Source organism: Dendrobates tinctorius, unplaced genomic scaffold, assembly GCF_039654945.1.
Source record: "Dendrobates tinctorius isolate UK_male_01 unplaced genomic scaffold, ASM3965494v1 ptg000120l, whole genome shotgun sequence".
Taxonomy (NCBI): Eukaryota; Metazoa; Chordata; class Amphibia; order Anura; family Dendrobatidae; genus Dendrobates; species Dendrobates tinctorius.
Genome location: NW_027361788.1, coordinates 34,327,987 through 34,355,181, shown reverse-complemented (window position 1 = coordinate 34,355,181; position 27,195 = coordinate 34,327,987). Strand labels below are relative to the sequence as shown.

The 27,195-nt window shown below is 47.1% G+C and overlaps 1 protein-coding gene across 1 annotated transcript in view; it reads right to left on the bottom strand.

Annotated features, from left to right (window-relative positions):
* Positions 1-21,684, bottom strand: part of TBC1D13 (TBC1 domain family member 13) — a 36,781-nt gene extending 15,097 nt beyond the window's left edge. Inside the window, exons 1-8 of the mRNA XM_073541133.1 lie at positions 21,647-21,684; positions 20,442-20,515; positions 19,317-19,357; positions 18,180-18,241; positions 13,881-13,980; positions 1,407-1,489; positions 987-1,146; positions 53-263 (exon numbers count right to left, since the gene is read on the bottom strand). Coding sequence (XP_073397234.1) covers positions 53-263; positions 987-1,146; positions 1,407-1,489; positions 13,881-13,980; positions 18,180-18,241; positions 19,317-19,357; positions 20,442-20,515; positions 21,647-21,669 — 754 coding nt within the window. The 5' untranslated portion in view covers positions 21,670-21,684. The remainder of the gene's footprint in view (positions 1-52; positions 264-986; positions 1,147-1,406; positions 1,490-13,880; positions 13,981-18,179; positions 18,242-19,316; positions 19,358-20,441; positions 20,516-21,646) is intronic.
* Between the last annotated feature and the right edge of the window lie 5,511 nt (positions 21,685-27,195).

The window sequence follows — 27,195 nt, the reverse complement described above, 5'->3', positions numbered from 1 at the left end:
TCGGCCACCTTACAAGATTAATAGGGCATTGTGACTCTAGCTCTGGCCTCACCTCTCCAAGCACTGTTAGGGTTTGTGGCAAAAGTGTAATAGATGGGTCCGACTATTTCGTTCATGCCTTGTACATAGGCTATGCCAGGATTCAGTTTGGCATAAATGAATAGGATTCGCTCCACCACCTCCCAATGTGCCTCACAGCCGCTGGGCAAAGGCTCGATGTCGCTCAGCGAATGAGAAGCTGATGCCTTTAGTGGAGAACTCACCTGGTATAAGACAAAAAAAACCTTCTGAGTATACAGAGTGTGTGCAATATTCTGTGCAGACTAATAGGCCCATCATTACAGGCTCGACACAGAATCTTTCAATGGCTTGCCATAGTGTGTGCACTGTCAGTGTAGATGCTGTTTTTTTTTTTTTTTACTCGATCCTAGGGCGAACTGACCCTACAATTTTTTGATCTCTTACAGTATATAGTGAAATACTACAGTGTTGCAGTATATAGGGAAAGGGATGCTCTCCTTTGCAGATGGCCATTGGGAGCTGATATATGAACGCAAATGACAACCAGTCCATTTAAATATCGGTGTCAGAGACTGACAGCAGCATTTAAATGGTTAAACAGCAGTCATCAGAGACATTATATTTGCAATCATTTGGATTTTCTATTCCATTTTTGTTTTTATAGCTTTTCTGCAGCTCTTTTTTGTTTATTGTGCTACGATTATACTCTAAGTAATCAAAGCTAGCTCAGTCATGCCTCTGCAGTTATACAGCCGGCATCTCCCAGATATGGTGCAGGCTCAGTTCCTGAGTCCGCAACACACAGTCCCAAAAAAATAATTTAATAGTGTATCTTATATCAGGAAGGGGTTAATGAAGCTACATTGTAAAGAGTTACGTATATGCTGTAATTTCACCCAAGGCAGAGTGCAAGACTTCGATCACAATGCAGACCGACTGGTCGGATAGGCGGGATCGCTCCTTACATTTGTCAGGCCACTCCTGTTCTTCGCTACAGTCTGGGACTTTAGGGTGGTCTGTTCTACCCGCTTCCTCAGGGTTTCGTACTCGTTCTCTGGATCCATTATTAACTGGCAGGGGTACTCCGTGGGATTCAGGAAAAATGAGAAGTCAGGGCATAGCCGCCTGAAACAGTTAAAGTGGTGCTCAAATACAAACCCTGTATAGCAACAGAAAATAAAACAGGCAAAAATACATGCCTGCTTCTTTCTACCATACAAACAAACAAAACAGTGCCTTCACTTCCTATAGGTCATGTCTGGTATTGCAGCTCTGCTCCATTGAAGTGAAAAATGAATGAGCTACAGAGCTACATTTGCACACATAACCTGTGCATAGGTGTGGTGCTGTTTTTTTTGCAAGAAATCAGGGGCCATGTTGCTTACCTCACATCCTTGTCTATCTGCAGCAGCACCTCATTATCTTTGAAGTAAGTATTCCACCGACTATCGGGATTTGGGTTAAGGGGCTATAAAAAAATAAAATAGAATTATAATATTTACTATAAGTATATGACAGCAAATTGTGACAATTTATTCTTAGAAAAATCCACTTCTCCACCTTAAATAATTTCTTTTAATTAGAAGCCCCTCCCCGACCATTATATGTACAGCTCTGGCAAAAATTAAGAGACCACTGCACAGTTTTATAAAAATCAGCCTCTCTACATGTCTGACAGCCATTCCATTCCAGTGTCAGTTGAATTCCAACCAGAGTACACCTCATTCTACTTAATAATAATAATAATAAATTTTATTTTTATAGCGCCGACATATTCCGCAGCACTTTACATTTCAGAGGGGATTTGTACAGACAATAGACATTACAGCATAACAATAATCACATACAGTAGATTATAACAAATACCAAGAGGAATGAGAGCCCTGCTCGCAAGCTTACAGTCTATGAGGAAAGAGGTAGACACGAAAGGTGGGTGGTAACAGTTGCCCTGATTGTATGGACCAGCCATAATGTTAAGTGTGTAACAGTACAGACACAGAGGGCTAATGGATGCATAAAGCATGTGGGAACATGATGCTGGGAACCTGGTTATGGTAAAATTTTTGGCTCTGCCACACAGGGATAGGTTAGGTTAATGTGTTGAGGCGATAGGCCAGTCTGAATAAATGCGTTTTCAGGACACGCTTAAAATTGTGGGGATTGGGGACTAATCGTATTGACCTGGGAAGTGCATTCCAAAGAATTGGCGCGGCACGTGTAAAGTCTTGGAGACGGGAGTGGGAGGTTCTGACTATTGAGGATACTAACCTCAGGTCATCATCAGAACGGAGGGCGCGGGTAGGGTGGTATACTGAAACAAGGGAGGAGATGTAGGGTGGTGCTGAGCCATGGAGGGCTTTGTGGGTGAGGGTAATAAGTTTATACTGAATTCTGGAGTGGATGGGTAACCAGTGTAATGACTGGCACAAGGTAGAGGCATCGGTGTAACGATTGGTGAGGAATATGATCCTGGCTGCAGCATTCAAGACAGATTGGAGAGGGGAGAGTTTTGTAAGAGGGAGACCGATTAGAAGAGAGTTACAATAGTCGAGACGAGAATGAATAAGAGAAACAGTAAGAGTTTTTGCAGAGTCAAAAGTAAGAAAAGGTCGAATTCTAGAAATGTTTTTGAGGTGCAGATGACAAGAGCGAGCCAGTGATCGAATGTGGGGGGCAAAGGAAAGCTCGGAATCAAGTATGACCCCAAGACAGCGGGCATGTTGCTGGGGAGTAATAGTGGAACCACAGACGGAAATGGCAATGTCGGGTGTAGGTACATTAGTAGCGGGGGGAAACACAAGGAGTTCAGTCTTTGACAGGTTCAGTTTCAGATATAGTGAGGACATGATATTAGACACAGCGTTTAGACAATCGGCAGTGTTTTCTAGAAAGGCTGGCGTGATGTCAGGAGAAGAAGCGTATAATTGGGTGTCATCAGCATAGAGATGGTACTGGAAACCAAATCTACTGATTGTTTGACCAATAGGGGCAGTGTACAAGGAGAAGAGGAGGGGGCCTAGAACCGACCCTTGAGGAACCCCAACAGTAAGGGGAAGGTGAGAAGAGGAGGAACCGGCAAAAGAAACAGTAAAGGAGCGGTCGGAGAGATAGGAGGAGAACCAGGAGAGAACGGTGTCCTTGAGGCCAATGGAATGGAGCATAGTGAGGAGGAGCTGATGATCCACAGTGTCGAATGCTGCAGAGAGATCCAAGAGAATTAGCATGGAGTAATGACCATTTGATTTAGCTGTTAGCAGATCATTAGAGACTTTAGTGAGGGCAGTTTCAGTGGAGTGTAAAGAGCGGAAACCGGATTGGAGAGGGTCGAGAACAGAGTTTTCTGAGAGATAGCGGATAAGACGGGAGTGGACCAGGCGTTCCAGGAGTTTAGAGATGAAGGGAAGATTAGAGACAGGTCTATAGTTAGCGGCACAGTTTTGGTCGAGGGATGGTTTTTTAAGTAGTGGATGTATGATGGCATGCTTAAATGAGGAGGGAAAAATACCAGAAGAGAGAGAGAGGTTAAATATTTTAGTTAGGTGAGGGGTGACAGCAGGGGAAAGGGACTGGAGGAGATGTGACGGAAATGGGTCACTGGTGCAAGTAGTTGGGCGAGAAGATGCAAGGAGCCTGCTTACTTCTTCTTCTGTGACTGGTTCAAAATCAGAGAGTGAGTTAGATGCAGTGGGGGAGGGAGGACAGTGCATGGTATGAGGGGATTTGGAGATAATTTCCTGTCGGATCTGGTCAATTTTTTCTTTGAAGTAATTGGCCAGATCGTCAGCTCGGAGCTCAGTGGTTGGGGCCTGTACTCTTGGATTGAGTAGAGAATGAAAAGTGTCAAAGAGACGTTTCGGGTTATTGGACAGTGAGATGATGAGGGTGTTGAAATAGGTTTGTTTGGAGAGGTGAAGGGCAGTGTTGTATGTTCTAAGCATAAACTTAAAATGGATGAAATCTTCGTGTAGATTGGATTTTCTCCACAGACGTTCGGCGCACCTGGAGCACCGCTGCAGGAAACGTGTTTGCACCGTGTGCCAGGGTTGTCGCCGTCTGCGTTGTGGTGTTCTATTTATAGGGGGTGCAAATTCATCCAGGGCAGTTTGAAGTGTTTCATTGTAATGCTTCAATGCAGAATCAGGACATGAGAGGGAGGAGATAGGGGCCAATGAAGACTGCAAGTTCTTCAGAAGTTTCTGGGTGTTAATGGCCTGTGTGTTTCTATAAGTCTGGACAGTGGGGGTGACCTGAGCAGCCTGGCAGTTCTTTATAGAGAATGAAAGAAGATTGTGGTCAGAGAGCGGGAGAGGGGAGTTTGCAAAATCATCCACTGCACAAAGCCGAGAGAAGACCAAGTCGAGGGAGTTTCCGTCTTCATGCGTTGGAGAATTAGTAAGCTGCGAAAGGCCAAATGAGGAGGTTAGAGATAAAAGGTGAGTAGCAGATGGGGAGAGGGGAAGAGCAATGGGGATGTTGAAATCTCCCATGATGAGGGTAGGGATGTCACAGGAGAGAAAATGTGGAAGCCAAGTGGCAAAATGATCCAGGAACTGATGGGAGGGGCCGGGAGGACGATATACCACCGCCACTCGCATGGAGAAGGGGGTGTAGAGTCTGATGGCATGGACCTCAAAAGAAGGGAAGACAAGTGAGGGTACTTGAGGGATAACCTGAAAGGTACATTTTGGTGATAGGAGCAGACCAACGCCTCCACCAGCTCTATTGTCTGATCTTGGGGTATGAGAGAAGTGTAGCCCCCCGTATGAAAGAGCAGCAGCAGCGGTAGTATCTGACTGCTGGATCCAGGTTTCAGTAAGAGCCAGAAGGTTAAGAGAATTAGAAAGGAAGAAGTCATGAATGAAGGAGAGTTTGTTACACACTGAGCGAGAATTCCAAAGTGCACAATTAAGAGAGACAGATGGCATGCAGGGAATATTAATAAGATTAGAGGGGTTTCTGAGTGTAGCAGTGGGGGGGTTTGACTTTCTATAACATGGGGGACCAGGGTTGGGAGCAATGTCTCCTGCAACTAGGAGAAGGAGGATAGAAAGAGTGAGCAGATGGTTAAGTGATTTGTGAGAGCGTCTCTGGTGTTGAATGGTGGGACTGGCTGGATCTGTGCAATTTAACAATGTGAAAAGAGCATGAGTGCTATACATAGGAGAGGAAAGGAGCGAGGGGCCAATATGGATGGAGTGTGGAGAGTTAATGCCAGGGCGGTGGATGTGTGTGAATGCAGCGGCCAGGATAAAAATTACACAAATGCATATGGTATATATTTGTTGTACTCCAAATGTACAGAGAGTAGATGTATATAAATGTCTTACCTGTCTCCTGCCCTGTCTAACTGCCATGTTATAACTGCCAGAAGTACTATGATACATGTACTTAGATTACATGTGCATAAATGCCACCCCTGCATAAATGCTCCCCCTAGCTAGGTCTGAATATATAGGAGGTTAAGGCTAAGTTTTTTTTTTTTTTTGTTTTGTGGCTCTCTCTGCTCGTTAATCAATCACACTAAATTGAGACACCAGGACCCAATAAAATGTTGTGGTCAAATAAACACATGTCCAGCACTACATGGATCATAAAGCACTTTGAAAAGTTTCTTGACCTCACAACATAAGGGGACAAGCAGAGTAAGTTGAAATAACTATATACCAGATATAAGCTTGCAGAGTTGAAAACACATAGATAGCATTCAGGATTAACTGCTTGCTGACATTGAATGGAGACACAGGAGTGGATTCAGAGCAGAGATTGGAAAAGCTGGTTACCAGATATAAGCTTGCAGAGTTGAAAACACATAGATAGCATTCAGGATTAACTGCTTGCTGACATTGAATGGAGACACAGGAGTGGATTCAGAGCTTCTGAATAGGTGGTCAGCTGAACCAAATCTTATTTAACGAGGGAAAGTATAAAAAACTTGCCGTGGTGTCCCACAAGTGCTAGTAATATCCCAAAAGTAATAGGAATGAAAAAATAACTTTTAAACATACCAAAGGAGTTGAAAAGAAAAGACTTGAGTGAGGAAAAGAAGGGCTCAATTCTGGCTTTACTAACAGAGGGATACAGCGAGCGTCATGTTACCTCCATCCTTTACATTTCTAAGACAGCAGTCCATTACAACAAGGTTAAGCAGCAGACATTGGGAACAACAAAGCTACAGACCGGCAGTGGGCAAGAACAACTCCCCACTGACCGGGATGACCGTCATCTTATTGTCACTCAGCAACCGCAGTATGACATCAAGGGACCTACAAAAGGAATGGCAAATGGCAGCTGGGGTGTAGTGCTCGGCAACAACAGTTCGTAACAGGCTCCTAGAGGCAGGGATCAAGTCATGTAAAGGTATAGAAAAGTCTTTCATCAATGAGAAGCAAAGGAGAGCCAGGCTGAAATTCGCCAAAGACCATAAGGACTGGACCATAGAGGACTTGAGTAAGGTAATCTTCTCTGATGAGTCTAATTTTCAGCTTTGCCCAACACCTGGTTGTGTAATGGTTAGACAGACCTGGAGAGGCGTACAAGCCACAGCGTCTTGCACCCACTGTGAAATTTGGTGAAGGATCGGTGGTGATCTAAGGATGCTTTAGCAAGGCTGGAATTGGGCAGATTAATCTTTGCAAAGGACGTATGAACCAAACCGCATACAAGGTTATCCTGGAAAAGCAGTTGATTCCTTCTGCTCAGGCAATGTTCCCCAACTCTGAGGACTGTTTTTTTTCCAGCAGGACAATGCGCCATGCCACACAGATAGGTGAATCAATGTGTGGATGAAGGACCACCACATCAAATCCCTGTCATGGCCAGCCCAATCTCCAGACCTGAACCCCATTGAAAACCTCTGGTGTTATGAATGAGTCACCGAGGAGAAAAAAAACAAAACAAGCTAAGCCACAGAAAACCAGAGAAGTTGGTAACTATGCAGATCCCTGATCTTACCACACAACTAGCAGTAGCCGTGAAGTGTGCCTACGATGTTCCTAGACGCCTCGTCACGGCCGGACGACTACATAAGCCTAAAGCAAGAAAAGGGAAAACTAACTGCCCCAGAGCAGTGACGACATGTATTGACGGTGAAACAAGTTGAAGGCACAAACACAGGCAGAAAAATAGGCTGAGTAAATGATGGGGCCCAAACTAACTAGACAGGAAAGGAAAGGCAAGTCACTGTCTGCAACCTGCAAAAAACGGTAATTAGACCTACCGGTAATTGTGTTTCCAGGAATCCATCCTGACAGCACATTGGAGGACGTCCTTCTCATCCGCAGTGGGACAGGAAACCACGAGAGTTCAAAAGGATCCTCCCCCTACCATCCCTCAGTGATCACACAAAGTAACACATCTGGATGGATGCAAACATAGTCTTTATTTATACCAACATTCTTCATACACATGTTACATCACAGTTGTATAGAAAGTATTATCGGGAGGGATCTAACAGTGCTGTCAGGATGGATTCCTGGAAACACAATTACCGGTAGGTCTAATTACCGTTTTCCAGGTCACCACCTGACAGCACATTGGAGTAGTACCAAAGTATATTGGTCCTAGGGTGGGACTACTGCATGGAGTACGTTTCTCCCAAAAGTAAGCTGTGTGGATGCTATGTCTAGTTTATAGTGCTTGGAGAAAGTACTAAGACTGGTCCAAGACGCTGCCATGCAGATTTGTTCTGCCGAGGCTCCCCCCCTTTCTGCCCATGAAGCGGCCATGGCCCTGGTTGAGTGGGCTCTAAGGTTCCCCGGGGGAATCTGACCCTGTGATCTGTATGCTATGCTAATAGTGCATCTAATCCACCTTGCTATTGTTGATTTTGACGCTTTCTTCCCCTTGTTGGGGCCTCTGTATTGCACGAAGAGGTTGCTATCCTGCCTCCAGGGTCTGGTTGCGTCCAGATACCTGAGTACAGTTTCTCTTACGTCCAAATTATGGTACGTTCTTTCCCTGCTATTTTTGGGAGACTGGAAAAAGGAAGGGAGTACTACTTCCTGGTTCATGTTAGAGCTCGAGATAACTTTGGGCAGGAAAGTCGGGTCGAGTCTTAGGACTAAACGGTCACTAAACACCTGTAAATAGGGGTCTTGGGTTGATAAGGCCTGCAGTTCTCCTAACCTTTTGGCCGAGGTGACTGCCACTAGAAAGGCTGTTTTGAGAGAGAGATTACCGATATTTATCTCTGCCCCTAGCTGATATGGCTGTTTGCATAGCGTATTGAGGACTAGGTTAAGGTCCCAGGGTGGTATGCTCTTTCTAATTAGGGGTTTTAGCCTTTTCACCGCCCTCGAGAACCGTGCTACCCATGGGTGTGATGATAGAGCTGTGTCGTAGAACACACTCAAGGCTGCTATCTGCACTCTCAGCGTGCTGGGCCTAAGGCCTTTTCTGAACCCCTCCTGCAAGAAATCAAGTATTTTCGGGATGTTGGGCTGGTCAGTTCCGACTGTCGCGTCTCCACAAAAGCTGCAGAACTTCTTCCAGATTTTGTTATATATCGCCGCGGTCACGGGTTTCCTGCTGGCTTGTAAGGTGGAAATAACTTCGTCCGATAGACCTCTTGCTCTTAGGACCTGCCGTTCAGGATCCAGGCTCACAACTGGAAAGCCTCTGGTCTTTGATGTAGGACCGGACCCTGATGGAGGAGGTCTTCTCTTCTTGGCAGGAGAATGGGTTCCTCGTCCGCTAGTTTCCTGAGTAGGGGAAACCAACTTTTTCTTGGCCAGTAGGGAACCACCAGTATGACCCTGGCTTTGTCCTCGCAGATCTTTCTGAGGACCTGTGACACGAGGGCTAGGGGCGGGAAGGCGTACAACAGACCCCTGCTCCAGGATTGTGATAAAGCATCTATTCCCGCCGGATCTCCCAGGGGGTTCAGGGAGTAGAAGGTCCTGAGCTTTGTATTCCATTTGTCCGCGAGCAGGCCTATTGTCGGTTGTCCCCAACGATCGCACAGGCTGCTGAACACTTCGTCGTTGAGCTCCCAGCCTGTCGTAGTTATCCTTTTCCTGCTGAGGAAGTCTGCGATCTGGTTCGGGAGCCCTCCAAATGCACGGCCGACATTGAGAGGACCAACTTTTCTGCCCATCTGAAAATCTGATCCGCCAAGCCCTGAAGTGCTGGGTGTCTTGGTCCGCCCTGGTGACGGAGAAAGGCCACTGTTGTGGTATTGTCTGACATAATTTTTACGTGTTTGTTCTTCACGTGAGACCCGGCGACGAGCAGTACTTTCCAGACTGCATGCAATTCTCTGACGTTGGAGGACCTGTTGCTGTCCTCCGGACTCCATCGTCCCTGGTAGTACTTCCCTGCGACATGTCCGCCCCAGCCGAATAGACTCGCATCCGTTGTTACTACAACCTCCGGTGACTGAACCCATGAGACACCCCTCTTTAGGTTTCTCGGAATGGTCCACCACAATAGCGATCTTCTGGCTCGGGGGGGTCAACAGTATCTTGCTGCCAGTGAGCTCTGCCTTCTGTCCCAGGATGCTAGGACTGCGCGTTGCAGGTCGCGGGAGTGGAACTGACTCCATCTGACACAGGAAATGCATGAAGTCATCAGCCCCAAGACTCTCATTGCGTCCCTGATCGATACTCGATTCTTTGAGAATTGCCGGATCTTCTTCGGCATCAAGGTCTGCTTTTCGGTTGGAAGATAAGACATTCTTCTTTCCGAGTCTAGCATGACCCCCAAGAATTTTATTTTGGGCTTGGGTACAAGATCTGACTTCAACCAATTTACGATCCATCCTAAACTCTGCAGCGTGGAGATCACAGACTGACAGTCGGCCCTGAGCTGGGCTGTCGAATCGGCTATAATTAGGAAGTCGTCTAGATACGGGACCACCAAGATGTTCCGGTCTCTTACGTAGGCCACTACCTCTATCATTATTTTTGTGAAAATTCTCGGGGCTGACGCAAGGCCGAAAGGTAGGCAGCGAAACTGATAATGGTAAATCGTGCCGTCTTTTTCGACCGCGAATCTGAGGTACCTTTGGTAATCCGGGTGGATAGGGACATGATAGTACGCGTTTTTTAGATCTAGCGTGCACATTACTGTTCCCTTCCCCAGGAGTGGAATCGTAGATCTTATTGATTCCATTTTGAAGCGTCTGTATGTTACTCATTTGTTTAGGGGTTTGAGGTTTATTATGGTTCTGTTCTCCCCCGAGGGTTTTTTTATTGCGAAGAGGCTTGAGTAGTGTCCTCTACTTTCTTCCTGGGTGGGAACCGGAGCAATTACTCCCATGAGTAGGAGATCTTGAATGTCCAACCACATGGGGGAAGCGGAACTGAGACGCGAATTGGTGACTAGAAATCTGTTTGGGGGCAGGGAGTTGAATTCTATTTTGTACCCCTGAGAAATGACCTGTAGTAACCCAGGGGCTGGAGGTAATTTTCTGCCACTCTCCTGCAAACTTGAGCAATCGCCCCCCTACTCTGGTGGCGTCATTTTTTTCGGGAGCTGGACCCGGGGCCGGAAAAGATGTTATCTCTGTTCCTATTTCTACCCTTGCCCCCCTTGGGGTAGCTCCATCGACCCGACTTGCCCTTCCCCCTGTAGTCCGTTCTCTGGTTGTAACGGGGTCTACGAAAGGGCTGATATCTCTTACGCTTTTCTTCAGGGAACCCTTTCTTTTCATCTGAGGCTTTTTCCAGGATATCATCGAGCACGGGCCCAAAGACCCTGCCCCCCCGAGAAGGGAATTGAGCACAGCTTATTTTTAGATTGCATGTGGCCTCCCCAACTTTTAAGCCAGATAGCCCTTCTGGCTGTGTTGGACAAGATCTGGCTCCTGGCCGTGAACCTAACCGATTCTGCCGAGGCGTCGGCCAAAAACCCAGTAGCTAACTTCAGTAAAGGGAGGGACTTCAGAATGGTTTCCCTCGGGGTTCTATCTGATAGATGCTCCTCCAGGTCATCTATCCATAGATGCATGGAGCGCGCTACTGACGTTGCAGCTATATTCGTTTTTATGACCGCTGCTGAGCTTTCCCAGGCCCTTTTTAAGAGCCCATCTGCTTTCCGATCTAGGGGTTCCTTCAGGCTTGAGGAATCCTCGAACGGAATTGCTGTCTTTTTTGATATCTTTGCCACTGGGATGTCTATCTTAGGGACCTCCTCCCAGACTTTGACCTCCTCAGGGTCAAACGGCAGACGAAGCCTAAAGTCTCTGGGGATAGTTAATCTTTTTTCTGCCTCCTCCCATTCCTCCAGTATCATTGCCCGTATGTGGGTATTTACTGGGAAGACCATTGAGGTCTGGGAGCGCAACCCTCCAAACATTTCGTCCTGAATTGAACGGGAAGGAGGGGGTTCCTCGATCTGCATAGTTTGCCGTACCGCCCCTAATAGTTCATCTGTATCCCCAGACGAAAACAGATATTTCCTTCCCCTTTCCGGGTGCTCTCTGATCTCCTCCTCCTCTGCATCTGATTCGGACAGAATGTCTTCAGACAACGTATCCGATTCCCTCTGTCTCTTTCTGGATAAGTGGGGATTCGCCTGCGGGGTCTGGGAAGTGGCTAGACCGGATACCGAGGCCTGTACTTCCTCTCTGATTATCGCTCTCATGTTAGACATGAAAGTATCCTGCTCCTCCCCCACTATACGCTTTTCACAAGCGCCACAGAGGGTCTTTTGCCACGTGTCCTATAGCTTCTTAGAGCAAACCGGACACTTCTTATCCTTTCGCTTAGGGTCCTTTCTCTCAGAGGTGGAGGCTCCCCCCTAGAACATATAAAATACGGGTTCTGTGGGGTCAATCATTATGGGCTCTGCAGTGACCTCTTCAGAGGTTACTCACGTGACCCTGGCTCTCTGCTCCCGTCTTCTGGTCCTCCATTGGTAATGGTGGATCGCTGTCTGTCAGCCACTGTGGAGACACAGACCTGTAAGTGGCGATGGGTCTCGCCCTGGCCCCCCGGAGCAGAGCCTGCGTCCACCTTGTCTGTGCCGTCTGCGACAAAGCAGTCCCGCTGGGCCTAGACTGGCTGGTGGCACCGTTGGTCCGTTCCTATGGACGCCTGCCCACTTCCCTGGTGGGCCTATACCGCTGTGATTTGTGGGACCGGGCGGTGGCTGACAGAGGGCTTTTGGCGACGCGACCGGAAGTGACGCGTCCCCCGGCTGACGACGCGACCGCGGCCGATGACGCGACCGGAAGTGACGCGTCCCCGCTGATGACGCGCCCCCCCCACCTGCGACGCGCGCCCTGCTCCTGCCGAAGTGACGCGCCCATTCTGTGTAGCGCGCCCCGTGGATGGGGCCGACTGCTGCGGCGCCCTCGGCCTTCCTCTGACTACGGGTACCGGCGACGGGTTCTCCAGAGAGGCAAGTGCGGTCGCTGTCGGTGAGCCGCTTGTGGGCTCAGTCGGCTCCCAGAGGCGGTCTGGCGGTGGTGGCGTCCAGAGTCGAGAGCCCCGTCAGGAGGAAGCGACTCTGCATCCGGCAGCAGCGCTACACCGGGATAGTTGAGGGACACTTTATCGGGTTTCAGCTGCAGATTTCTCCCGGTAGGAAGGGAAAAGGCTGGGCCCCCCGATCCTGACCATGTGCCTGGAACGGACATTCCTCTCGTCGTTCCTATCCGCAGTGGGACAGGAAAAACACTGAGGGATGGTAGGGGGAGGATCCTTTTGAACTCTCGTGGTTTCCTGTCCCACTGCGGATGAGAAGGACGTCCTCCAATGTGCTGTCAGGTGGTGACCTGGAAAACCCTACAAAAATAATGTCCAACACTTCTGATAGCAAAAGCACTCTGGAATATTCTGAGACAGAGCATAAAGAGACCGAACTAGTAAGGGACAAAAAGCCAATTGGCAAAATACTGATAAATAAGAGTGGAAATTCAGCTCAGCCCCCAGCCGGGGCTGGCAGACCACACAAAAAACTGAATAGACCAACAAAATCAAGTGTGAACATTAGCAGAAAAACTTAGCTTTAGATGACTGGAACAGAGCTGAAAACCAAGAGCTGACAAGCCAGAAGGAATCACCAGCAACTGAATAGGGCGTCGGCTGTTTTAAATCCAATCTGAGAATCCTGAGATCCAATCATCATCCTCATTCTCAGGTGGCAGATCTCCACCGATCAAACCAGCCGCACCACCTCCCGTCACCACCAGAGGGAGTCCAGAAGGGGAACTCACAACTGGTGAGAATGAACTCACAACACTCTGGAATGTAATCAAGAGGAAGATGGATAGTTAAATTTTTGCACCAGGAGTGGCATAAGGTCACCCAAAAGCAGTGTGAAAGACTGGTGGAAAGCATGTCAAGACGCATGAAAGCTGTGATTAAAAATCATGGTTAATCCACAAAATATTGATTTCTGAACTCTTCCTGAGTTAAAACACTAGTATTGTTGTTTCTAAATGATCATGAACTTGTTTTCTTAGCATTATTTGAGGTCTGCAAGCACTGCATTTTTTTGTTATTTTGACCATTTCTCATTTTCTGAAAATAAACACAAAATTTAGTGCTTGGAATTTCAAAGACAAAAATATACCTATAAAGAAAAAAATTAGACAAACTGAAAATTTTGCAATGGTCTCAACTTTTGCCTGATCCGTATTTTCCAGCAGCTGGAACCCCAAGAAATCATGGGAAAATACCTGACAGCAAGTGTTCAATTCCCCTGCTGTGCCCCCCTAGGAGAAACAAAGTATTACAGGTTTCCCATAGAGACCTATGTAATGGATGGGGGTGTCAGGTCTTCCAGAGAAAGAGACAATCTTTGTTGCCGCTCTGAATTATAGAGATCGCAATTAATAAGGTTTTGGGCCCAATTTGGAATTGCAAAATGTGTTTTTCAAACTAAATATTCCCTTAAAATCATTGACAACTTACATGGTCTTCCAAAGTGACATCTTCTCTGGACAGTCCGAGTTTGGCTTTGGCAATTCCAGGTTGAATGATCATTTCCTTTAAGAAGTGGTCGTACGTTTCCCTAGAAGACAGAGAAGTGATATATATCGCGGACCCTTAATATCATTGATTAGGTGGAACAGGTGGCGAGTTCTCCTTCAATGGAAGTCTTCAAACAGAGGCTGGACAGACATCTGTCTGGGATGATTTAGTGAATTCTGCTTTGAGTAGGGGGTTGGACCAGATGACCCAGGAGGTCCCTTCCAATTCTACCAATCTATGATTCTAGGTTTTTTCTTTTTTGCACAGTGACCACCAATATGGTGGCCGATTAATTCTGCCAGGATTTAATGAAGCATAACCAAAGCTTTCGTTTTTTTCCTCCCCTTACTTCCAGGAGTCATTACTTTTTCCAGGAGACAGTGGTATGGGGGCTTGTCCCCCCCCCCCCCCCCCACACCGAGACTAGTTTTATTTTTGTATAATGTAATTAATGTTACTATACAATGTACTGAAAATTGGAAGAAAATATATCTAAAGGATAAATCAAATCAGATTTATTATCGCCAAGTACATATTACATATATGCAAGGAATTCTTTGTGGCAAAGAGGCAACATAATATATAACAACAGATACAACAAGTAACATCTAACAAGACAGATACAGTATATAGTCTACACATGACGATTTAATTGTTGAACAGAGAGTGGATAGAAGCTGTTCATATGGCGGTTGGTGCTGCATTTGGGGACTCTGAAGCGACGTCCTGAAGGGAGTAGTTGGAATGAGGAGTGTCCCGGGTGAGAGGGATCGGATGAAATTTTCAATGCGTGGGATCGAATACTCTTATCATAAAGATCCTGGATTTTAGGCAGGGGGGAACCTATAATTCTCTCTGCTGTTCTGAAAGTCCTTTGTAAGCGGAGTTTGTCATGCGCAGTGGCTCCCCCATACCAGACTATCAGAGAGGAACAAATCACAGATCTGATGACAGCATTAAAGAATAAGATCAGCAGATTCTTAGACAAACCATATCTTTTCAGCTGACGCAGGAAGAACATCCTCTGTTGTGCTTTTCTTATCGTCATTGTGTTTTTGCAGGTTTCGTTTTTAAGACGTTCCTAGTTAATTACGATCCTGATTCTCCAGGTAAGTATAATTACAGTGATCTCAAAACTGCATTTTTTTTTTCTTATTTTAGTTGTTGAGAAAAAAATAAAAAAGGATTCAGAAGTTTGTTACAGAATAAAAATGTGGTCGATATTTTCTTATGATGGGAAAGTTTTTTATTTTTTACATCAATTGACTTGTTTTATTTGTGTGGCAAACCAACATTTTTATTGACACCAGTTTACAAAGTTTTTATAGCTTTTAATTGCACTTCTTGGGGGGTAGGGGGGATGATTTAAAAATGGCAATTCTGGATTTTAAATTTTTTATCTTTTCCTTTTCTGGCATTTACCATGAAGGTTAAATCATTTTATATTTTCCTACATTGTAATTTTATGGATGTGGCGATATATATATATATATTTTTTAATGGGGAGTTCTTCAAACAAGTCCTTGTAGGGGTAATCAACCTGCAATGAAACCTTTGGCTATTGTGAGATAGTGCTTACTGAATGTGTTGGGGGACACTCGCTTGGAAACGGGATGAAGGCACACAGGAACGTTTCCTCGCTTAAACAGTCCATATATGGTTTACTTAGACTCAGCATAAACCACTGTAGGCCATGTTACACATCACAGACCTAACACAGCCTATAGCACTTCATAGTACACCGCTTTAAGTCACAGTCACTAAACACGCCGGACTTCTTTTTGTCCAGTTACCGGGGGTGACGGCACGCCATGACAATGTCTCTTTCACAGTTTTACTCCCTGACATACAACATTAGATTGCAGTCTCTAAACACGCTGGACCTCACTTTGTCCAGTTGCCTTGGGTGACCACACAGCTCATTAACTGACCCTCGTCAGTGCACACAGTCCCCCATCCTCTGGGTTACCTTCCAGGAGCTTCCCTCCACACGCTGACTCCTTGTCAGTCCTAGGCTCCTGAGGAAGCTGCCTTACTAGGATTACTGTCCCGTACGATGACTTGCTCAGCAACGTCCTACCCGAACAGTTTCAGACCCTTAGGGTGTGTGCACACGGTGCGGATTCTTCTGCAGTTCTGCAGCAGATTTGGCCCTGCAGAACTGAAGCAGAACTGTAAGTGATGTACAGTACCATTTAAGGCTATGTAAAACAAAAAACGCTGTGCACATGCTGCAGATTTTTCCGAGCAGATTTGGTGCGGATTTAAAACTGCAGCATGTCACTTCTTTTGTGCAGTTCTGCTGCAGTTTTACATCTGCTCCATTATAGAAATCCGCAAGTGTAAAACTGCAGGGGAAATCCGCACAAAAACTGCACTAAATCTGCAGGTAAAACGCAGGTCATTTTACCTGTGGATTTAGCAAAATCTGCGCGGAAAATTCCACAGCAGAATCTGCAACATGTGCACATACCAGAATGTCGGTAGCTTCCCCAACATAGTTAGCCGTCACAGGCTCTGCAGGTTCATGGCCTCACACTGTGCTCTTCAGGAATCCGGTCCACTAGCAGGACCTTCCAACACAGAGACCATCCTCCAGGTCCATGGCCTTGTAGGGGTCCGGGTGGCAGGCTGGGGCGGAGGGTAGCATGCTGTGGGTATTTAGGAGATGTGGCTGGTAAGCGGCGGAGGTGTGCTGTACTCCCAGGAATGGGGGGTGACCCGCTTCTTGGCGTCGACAGGCAAGAGACAGAGACAGGAGATGTTTTCAACAGGTTTTTCTTTTATTGGCCGCCCATATGACGACCAGCACAATGCATGACAAATATTGCACACTGTTCTCCTCTTGCAGAACGGCCCGAGTACCTTCACTTATTTACTTCTTCAGCAGGCGTACTTCGTGGCTCGATCCACCGTGGCGTTTCACCTTTCAAAGTCCACCGTACACCAGGCCCTCACAGGCAGTCTCTACCTGTGACCAATATGCTGTCGGGTCACCCCCCGAGACCGTTTTCTACCGTCAGAAAGTCTCTGAGGGGTCTCCTCTGTGTGACAGACCCTGCTTCTTTGTGAGCTCCCCTGGCTGACGGAAGCTTCTAGAAGCTCACCTCAGTATTTATTCAGCCACTCCAGGTAGCCCCACCCTCTGTCACCTGACAGTCACTTTCGCCCAATCAGAGTCACCTTGACCTCTGGCAGTTATGTAACCCTCATATGAGTTACATAACCATTGCCATCGGTGCTCTCCAGTGACCTCTGATGGCGGACTGCCAAATGACACCTACTATCAATCACTCTGTCTCCTATTACAGACAGAACCGTACCCAGCTCAACCTCCCCACAGCCTCACAATGCGCTCTTCAGGAATCCGGTCCACTCGTAGGACCTTCCAACAGAGGCCATCCAGGTCCATGGTCTCACCATGTGCTCTTCAGGAATCCAGTCCACTCGCAGGACCTTCCAACACACAAAGACCTATCCTCTCTCAGGACCATACAACACAGCTCATGTGACCTAACCACAGTCACATTATGTAGCTGAAACCACCCCCATTGGTAAGAGGTGTGTGTGGTCAGCCAGTCCCGCCCACCTCTCCGGCTAACCCTGTAAGACACTCTTATAAACGAAAACAAGGCTCGTAGAACTACAGGTCCCAGAGCAACATTTCAGGCTTATAGCGCAGAGGACCTTCTCCTCTGCGACACATAACGGCCATTTACAACAACGTCTCACACTATGCTTGATGAGAGTACAAAGATGGTGGTGACAGGGACCTTCAGTAGGCTGCCCTCTTAATCCATGAGCTGCGCATTTGGTGGTGGGGGGGTTGGTGAAGGGCACTGGAACAATCACGTGACGTGATCATTCCTCTTACATGCTGGTTTCGGATCGCTCTGGTTGCTGCTGATAAAAGGGAGAAGCCAGCTGTATAACAGGTAGCATCCATCGTGCACGGAGTGGGCACATCTCTTGAGACAGCTCCATTCTCCAACACCCAATGTGTCACATCCATGTACATTACACATAAGGAAGGGATTAAGATGTTCTCCAAAACACAGCGTGAATCTGATTATTTACAAAGCATAACCATTTTTCTTTTGAACAAGTCATGAAAAAATAATCCCAAATTTTCCTGTAAGAGTCTCACATAGTGGGACAGAATTGGTGGACCATATTGGGTGTGGCATATTCTCATTTTTTCTAAATTATGTGCAAATAACACAGAAGACGCCTCCTGACCTTTGTTTCTGTAGCACTGAATCCCATGATAGCCGATCTGTTGGGAGATAGTTGAGTAAGATCTGAAACGAGAACCATTAGGAGACATTTTATTAAATCTCCGAGGAACTCATGTCCTCAATCTTGGGCTACATTCACACAGAGTTTAACGTCAATGATTTTGTTTCAGAGCCACTCCAAAATCCACGTCAAAGAACACGTGAAGTGGGTTTTAATGTGAATTTTGGAGCAAATCCGCCCATGTCTTGCTGTGTGAACATGCCCGAAGTTTTTTTTCTAACAAAATCTATTGGGGGTCGATCTATTCTGAAATACATCTGAAAATCGCTTGAAAGACTCTATTTTACTTTCCACTTTGCTGTTCATATATTCAGTATTTTCTTTGGGCAATTTATTTTCCGCTTCAGGTTTGCAAAAAAAAAAAAAAGTCCGGTGGAAGAAAAGAAAGTGCCTGACACTTATAGAAAGGGTCTCCTGATGGAATCTGCTCCAAACTAGACACTTTCCAATCAAAGGCTTAAAAAAAACATAAAGGGAACCTGTCACCTTGGTAAATCATATGGACCTTCAGTTATGGGGTAAATCTGCAGGATGCAGCACTGAAAGTGCGGATACTGGGAGAAAATGCTACTCATTTCCTCCCAGGAGCCGCCGGCTTGCAGTCATAGGGGTGTGCACGGAGCAGATGTTCAGTATGCACACGGCTGTCACTGTTCACGGTGCGCAGTGGCACTTTAACTGACGGTTCACTCTGCACAGATAAGCTGCATAGCCGGCTGTGCACCGTCTACAGAGGGGTGAATATGGCCGCTTTCTGCACGCCCCTATGACTGAAAGTCGACGGCTCCCAGGAGAAAATAAGTTCATTTTCTCCCAGTAGCCGCACTTTCAGTACTGCGGACAGGCAAAATTGGAACATAATTTACCTGCAGATGAACCCTATACAAGCAGGTTCATTTTAAATAAAGCTTTAAAACCAATTCGGGAAGTGAAAAACTCCTCCAAAAACTTCCCAAAAGGAGGAGTGAGTTTCCTGAAGTGGTTTCCACTAGAAAATGCATCGTTTTTGAACGTCTCAAAGAAAAACTCATGTATGCAGACAGCATTTCATTCTATTGAGGGGTGGGGTGTACATACTTTCCAGCAGAGGCACCGAATCCCTCCTTCAAATGGTATGCCTGCCAAAAAGGAAAAAGAAGCATTAGATGATGAAAGTCAGGACAACCTTCCCGACTGTTTATAGGAGCGTTTCTCTGCAGAGGATAAATCTACAGCTCTCTACGGACAGATCTCACATATGGAGTCCAGACGCTTGCCACACTTAAAACTGAGCTGGCCCCAATGATTGAGGACTCTCATCCTCCTCCACCAATCAGAGACCAGTTTTCCTCTCCAACAGACATTCAAGAGTTCCTTCAGCGGCTCATAGGCAGGGAGAGAGGCGACTGTGCAGCTGAGAACAGCCACAGACTACACTGGGATTTCCTGCTGCGAGGGAGGCAGGAAGAGCTGCAGCGTTCAGAGGGCTGCTGCAGAGCACATAAGTAGGAAACTACCGTACTTGTAAAATGTGTTTTACACTAGGCTGAGAGCAGTTCCTATGTATCATATATGTAGGAGAAATATTATTGGGGGTAGCCACCTCTTGGAATCACAGACAATACAGAAACTTTAGGTTTTTGCAAACAGAAGACATTCCTATTCCCGATCAGGGCACACACTCAGCGACCCTGTAACGAGGAGCGACGCTCTCTCCTGTGGGCGAAGAGACTATCCATCAATTACATAGGTGGCTGACTTTGGAGGGTTCATGAGACAACCCCTTTAATATGCCTTTAAAACGATAAATATGGGCCATCATTTTGACTATTTAAAGCAGTTGTCCAATGTTACATTAACGATTACAATAAAGGGTCTGTATTTTTTTCCTGGAAACAGCACCTCTCTTATTCGTTCGACGTGTCTGGTATTGCACAATAGTCTCATTCATTGAAATAAGGCAAAGCTAAAACCAGACGCAGTCCGAGGACAAGACAGGAGCTTTTTTTTTTTTTTTTGCAACCCTGGATAACCCCCTTCAAAAAGAAGCTTTAGGTTCCAGTTAATAGCCAATATGGCCACCATTATCATGCAACTTTTATATTAAGGAAATGTTCTTGAATAGTTAATTATCTTCTAAATTAACCCAAGTCTGATGTTGGTGGAAAAAAAAAAATTAAGCATAAAAGAAAGTCCGGGGCAGGAGGAGCGATGACGTCTCACCGTTGAAGCACAGCTCCCGCAGCACAGACAGGTTAATGCGAGGTTCACTGACAATGCTCTGGAACTCTGCAATTCTGCAAACAGAAAAACATCAGCTGATCACGCACCGTCCGCTGGCGACAAGAGGCGCGACGTCCTTCCTGCCTGGCAGACCCCCGTGCACACGCTCACAAAACAAGGAGATACTGGCAAAGGATAATAAAGTGACAACTCTCCTCATACACTAGCTCTTCATTTAAAGGGATCTGTCCAAGATTAGAAATATATGACTGTTAAACTCCAAAGACAGCGCCACACCTGTCTTCAGGTTGTGTATGGGATTGCAGCTCAGTCCTGATCACTGTAATGGCGCAGCCTTTGCAATGCCCCTGAAGGGGTGTTTTTGGAGTAAAGCAGCAATGTTTTCCTAATCTTGGACAACCCCTTTAAGACTGTGTACTAAAACAGCAAATCCATCCACTGTAACAAACAAGTACTGTGGATTTTCCAGTTGGGAACTGACCACTGCATAAAAAAGCAAAATCTACCCCAGTGACTGGATGAAGATTAACCCTGATGCTCCGTGACAAGGTCAAATGCAGGGACCCGTCAGCACGTTTATACACATGGCGGTAGGAATATTGCTGTGCAGGTGCTTTTTTCCCCCCAATAACAATACTCCTTTTGTATAGAGATCCGATGTGCCAATCTAGTATAGAAGCCACATGCAAATCAGGCTGGACGTGCACTGGGGGTGTGACTGCTGCAGTACTGTCTTTCAAGTGAATTGACACGCCCCCAGTGCACTTCCTGCCTGATTTGCATACTGCTTCTATACTAGATTTCTCAAGATTGGCACATAAGGTCTCATTTTTTATGGGGGGCAAACACATTTACACCACTACTTCCACATATGCGCAATACCTGTGGGGCTGACAGGGAGCACTGAGTCTGTCACAGCCCCATAGTGTCCCGGGGGACCACCCAACCACTGTAATGGGACGTCCGCACCCCAGAGATCATACATGCAGCACTAGATATACTATAGCAACACACAACAAGATACAAAGCAGGGGATTTCTCCACAGGTGTACAGGCATGGAGCCCTCCTAACCCCCCCCCACAATGCCAGCAGCTGCCCACCCAGGCACCCCCTGCAAGCAGGCGGCGCTCCCACCAGCAGCCCCCCACAATCTGCCAGGACTCCGCTCTCCTGCAGCTCTTACTTGCTCTTGTGCAGACTCGACATGTTGACTTCCGTTGGTTTCTGGGATGCGGGGGGCAGGGCTGAAGAGAGAGCAGGAAACAGGAACCTGGCGGCTGCAGCCTCTGCACAGGGGAACAACATGGCTCCTCGTCACCCCCAGCTCTGCTGCCACGGTTGCGCCTGGACTGTATGGGCTGCAGGCAGGACCTGGAAGGAACCCGTACAGTCTAGGCTCACTGCTGAAGACACTAGACTGTATGGGCTCCTTCCATGTATATATTATTGTAGATATAGACTGTATGGGCTCCTTCCAGGTGCCTGACTGCAGCCCATACAGTCTAGCCGGCTCACTACTGAAGATGCTAGACTGTATGGGCTCCTTCCAGGTCCTGACTGCAGCCCATACAGTCTAGCCGGGTCACTGGTGAAGATGCTAGACTGTGTGGACTCCTTCCAGGTCCTGACTGCAGCCCATACAGTCTAGCCAGCTCACTACTGAAGATGCTAGACTGTATGGGCTCCTTCCAGGTCCTGACTGCAGCCCATACAGTCTAGCCAGCTCACTACTGAAGATGCTAGACTGTATGGGCTCCTTCCAGGTGCCTGACTGCAGCCCATACAGTCTAGCTGGCTCACTACTGAAGATGCTAGACTGTATGGGCTCCTTCCAGGTCCTGACTGCAGCCCATACAGTCTAGCCAGCTCACTACTGAAGATGCTAGACTGTATGGGCTCCTTCCAGGTGCCTGACTGCTGCCCATACAGTCTAGCCGGCTCACAACTGAAGATGCTAGACTGTATGGGCTCCTTCCATGTATATATTATTGTAGATATAGACTGTATGGGCTCCTTCCAGGTGCCTGACTGCTGCCCATACAGTCTAGCCAGCTCACAACTGAAGATGCTAGACTGTATGGGCTCCTTCCAGGTCCTGACTGCAGCCCATACAGTCTAGCCAGCTCACTGCTGAAGATGCTAGACTGTATGGGCTCCTTCCAGGTCCTGACTGCAGCCCATACAGTCTAGCCAGCTCACTACTGAAGATGCTAGACTGTATGGGCTCCTTCCAGGTGCCTGACTGCTGCCCATACAGTCTAGCCGGCTCACAACTGAAGATGCTAGACTGTATGGGCTCCTTCCAGGTCCTGACTGCAGCCCATACAGTCTAGCCAGCTCACTACTGAAGATGCTAGACTGTATGGGCTCCTTCCAGGTCCTGACTGCAGCCCATACAGTCTAGCCAGCTCACTACTGAAGATGCTAGACTGTATGGGCTCCTTCCAGGTCCTGACTGCCGCCCATACAGTCTAGCCAGCTCACTACTGAAGATGCTAGACTGTATGGGCTCCTTCCAGGTCCTGACTGCAGCCCATACAGTCTAGCCAGCTCACTACTGAAGATGCTAGACTGTATGGGCTCCTTCCAGGTCCTGACTGCCGCCCATACAGTCTAGCCAGCTCACTACTGAAGATGCTAGACTGTATGGGCTCCTTCCAGGTCCTGACTGCAGCCCATACAGTCTAGCCAGCTCACTACTGAAGATGCTAGACTGTATGGGCTCCTTCCAGGTCCTGACTGCCGCCCATACAGTCTAGCCAGCTCACTACTGAAGATGCTAGACTGTATGGGCTCCTTCCATGTATATATTATTGTAGATATAGACTGTATGGGCTCCTTCCAGGTGCCTGACTGCTGCCCATACAGTCTAGCCGGCTCACAACTGAAGATGCTAGACTGTATGGGCTCCTTCCAGGTCCTGACTGCCGCCCATACAGTCTAGCCAGCTCACTACTGAAGATGCTAGACTGTATGGGCTCCTTCCAGGTGCCTGACTGCAGCCCATACAGTCTAGCTGGCTCACTACTGAAGATGCTAGACTGTATGGGCTCCTTCCAGGTCCTGACTGCCGCCCATACAGTCTAGCCAGCTCACTACTGAAGATGCTAGACTGTATGGGCTCCTTCCAGGTCCTGACTGCAGCCCATACAGTCTAGCCAGCTCACTACTGAAGATGCTAGACTGTATGGGCTCCTTCCAGGTCCTGACTGCCGCCCATACAGTCTAGGCGGCTCACAACTGAAGATGCTAGACTGTATGGGCTCCTTCCAGGTCCTGACTGCAGCCCATACAGTCTAGCCAGCTCACTACTGAAGATGCTAGACTGTATGGGCTCCTTCCAGGTCCTGACTGCAGCCCATACAGTCTAGCCAGCTCACTACTGAAGATGCTAGACTGTATGGGCTCCTTCCAGGTCCTGACTGCCGCCCATACAGTCTAGCTGGCTCACTACTGAAGATGCTAGACTGTATGGGCTCCTTCCAGGTCCTGACTGCAGCCCATACAGTCTAGCCAGCTCACTACTGAAGATGCTAGACTGTATGGGCTCCTTCCAGGTCCTGACTGCCGCCCATACAGTCTAGCTGGCTCACTACTGAAGATGCTAGACTGTATGGGCTCCTTCCAGGTGCCTGACTGCAGCCCAGACAGTCTAGCCGGCTCACTACTGAAGATGCTAGACTGTATGGGCTCCTTCCAGGTCCTGACTGCCGCCCATACAGTCTAGCCAGCTCACTACTGAAGATGCTAGACTGTATGGGCTCCTTCCAGGTGCCTGACTGCAGCCCATACAGTCTAGCTGGCTCACTACTGAAGATGCTAGACTGTATGGGCTCCTTCCAGGTGCCTGACTGCCGCCCAGACAGTCTAGCCAGCTCACTACTGAAGATGCTAGACTGTATGGGCTCCTTCCAGGTGCCTGACTGCAGCCCATACAGTCTAGCCGGCTCCCTACTGAAGATGCTAGACTGTATGGGCTCCTTCCAGGTCCTGACTGCCGCCCATACAGTCTAGCCGGCTAACTACTGAAGATGCTAGACTGTATGGGCTCCGTCCAGGTCCTAACTGCAGCCCAGACAGTCTAGCCGGCTCACTACTGAAGATGCTAGACTGTATGGGCTCCTTCCAGGTCCTAACTGCAGCCCAGACAGTCTAGCCAGCTCACTACTGAAGATGCTAGACTGTATGGGCTCCTTCCAGGTGCCTGACTGCCGCCCATACAGTCTAGCCGGCTCCCTACTGAAGATGCTAGACTGTATGGGCTCCTTCCAGGTGCCTGACTGCAGCCCAGACAGTCTAGCCAGCTCACTACTGAAGATGCTAGACTGTATGGGCTCCTTCCAGGTGCCTGACTGCCGCCCATACAGTCTAGCTGGCTCACTACTGAAGATGCTAGACTGTATGGGCTCCTTCCAGGTGCCTGACTGCAGCCCAGACAGTCTAGCCAGCTCACTACTGAAGATGCTAGACTGTATGGGCTCCTTCCAGGTCCTGACTGCCACCCAGACAGTCTAGCCAGCTCACTACTGAAGATGCTAGACTGTATGGGCTCCTTCCAGGTGCCTGACTGCAGCCCATACAGTCTAGCCAGCTCACTACTGAAGATGCTAGACTGTATGGGCTCCTTCCAGGTATATATAGTTGAAGATAGCAGACATTATGGGCTGCTGCCTGACCCTAACTGCAGCCCATACATGACACTAGAATGTATGTGCTCCTTCAAGGTATAAATTATTAAAGCCAGCAGAATATATACCATGGACCTCTATGCCATGGACTTCTATAGCCCCATCCTGAATCTGCCGCCATCCCCCCCCATCCACCTTCCCTACAACCCCTACCCAACATCCCTACAGTCCCTATTCCCTTTCGTACACTTGCTTTGGCAAAGCTAATGTGTATTTAGTCTTGCCAATAAAGCTTCTTTGAATTTATATGGGCTCCTGCCAGGTCCTGGCTGCTGCCCATAGTCTAGCCGGCTCACTGGTGAAGACACTAGACTGTACGGGCTCCTGTCAGGTATATATTATTGTAGATATAGACTGTACGTGCTCCTGTCAGGTATATATTATTGTAGATATAGACTGTACGGGCTCCTGTCAGGTATATATTATTGTAGATACAGACAGTACGGGCTCCTGTCAGGTATATATTATTGTAGATATAGACTGTACGGGCTCCTGTCAGGTATATATTATTGTAGATATAGACTGTACGGGCTCCTGTCAGGTATATATTATTGTAGATATAGACTGTACGTGCTCCTGTCAGGTATATATTATTGTAGATATAGACTGTACGGGCTCCTGTCAGGTATATATTATTGTAGATACAGACAGTACGGGCTCCTGTCAGGTATATATTATTGTAGATATAGACTGTACGGGCTCCTGTCAGGTATATATTATTGTAGATATAGACTGTACGGGCTCCTGTCAGGTATATATTATTGTAGATATAGACTGTACGGGCTCCTGTCAGGTATATATTATTGTAGATACAGACTGTATGGGCTCCTGTCAGGTATATATTATTGTAGATATAGACTGTACGGGCTCCTGTCAGGCATATATTATTGTAGATATAGACTGTATGGGCTCCTGTCAGGTATATATTATTGTAGATATAGACTGTATGGCTCCTGTCAGGTAAATATTATTGTAGATACAGACTGTACGGGTTCCTGTCAGGTATATATTATTGTAGATATAGACTGTACAGGCTCCTGTCAGGTATATATTATTGTAGATACAGACTGTACGGGCTCCTGTCAGGTATATATTATTGTAGATACAGACTGTATGGCTCCTGTCAGGTATATATTATTGTAGATATAGACTGTACGGGCTCCTGTCAGGTATATATTATTGTAGATATAGACTGTACGGGCTCCTGTCAGGTAAATATTATTGTAGATATAGACTGTACGGGCTCCTGTCAGGTATATATTACTGTAGATATATACTGTACGGGCTCCTGTCAGGTATATATTATTGTAGATATAGACTGTATGGGCTCCTGTCAGGTATATATTATTGTAGATATGGACTGTACGGGATCCTGTCAGGTATATATTATTGTAGATATGGACTGTACGGGCTCCTGTCAGGTATATATTATTGTAGATATAGACTGTATGGCTCCTGTCAGGTATATATTATTGTAGATACACACTGTACGGGCTCCTGTCAGGTATATATTATTGTAGATATAGACTGTATGGGCTCCTGTCAGGTATATGTTATTGTAGATACAGACTGTATGGGCTCCTGTCAGGTATATATTATTGTAGATACAGACTGTACGGGCTCCTGTCAGGTATATAGTATTGTAGATATAGACTGTACGGGCTCCTGACAGGTATATATTATTGTAGATATAGACTGTATGGGCTCCTGTCAGGTATGTATTATTGTAGATATAGACAGTACGGGCTCCTGTCAGGTATATATTATTGTAGATATAGACTGTATGGGCTCCTGTCAGGTATGTATTACTGTAGATATAGACAGTACGGGCTCCTGTCAGGTATATATTATTGTAGATATAGACTGTACGGGCTCCTGTCAGGTATATATTATTGTAGATATAGACTGTACGGGCTCCTGTCAGGTATATATTATAGATACAGACTGTACGGGCTCCTGTCAGGTATATATTATTGTAGATACAGACTGTATGGGCTCCTGTCAGGTATATATTATTGTAGATATAGGCTGTACGGGCTCCTGT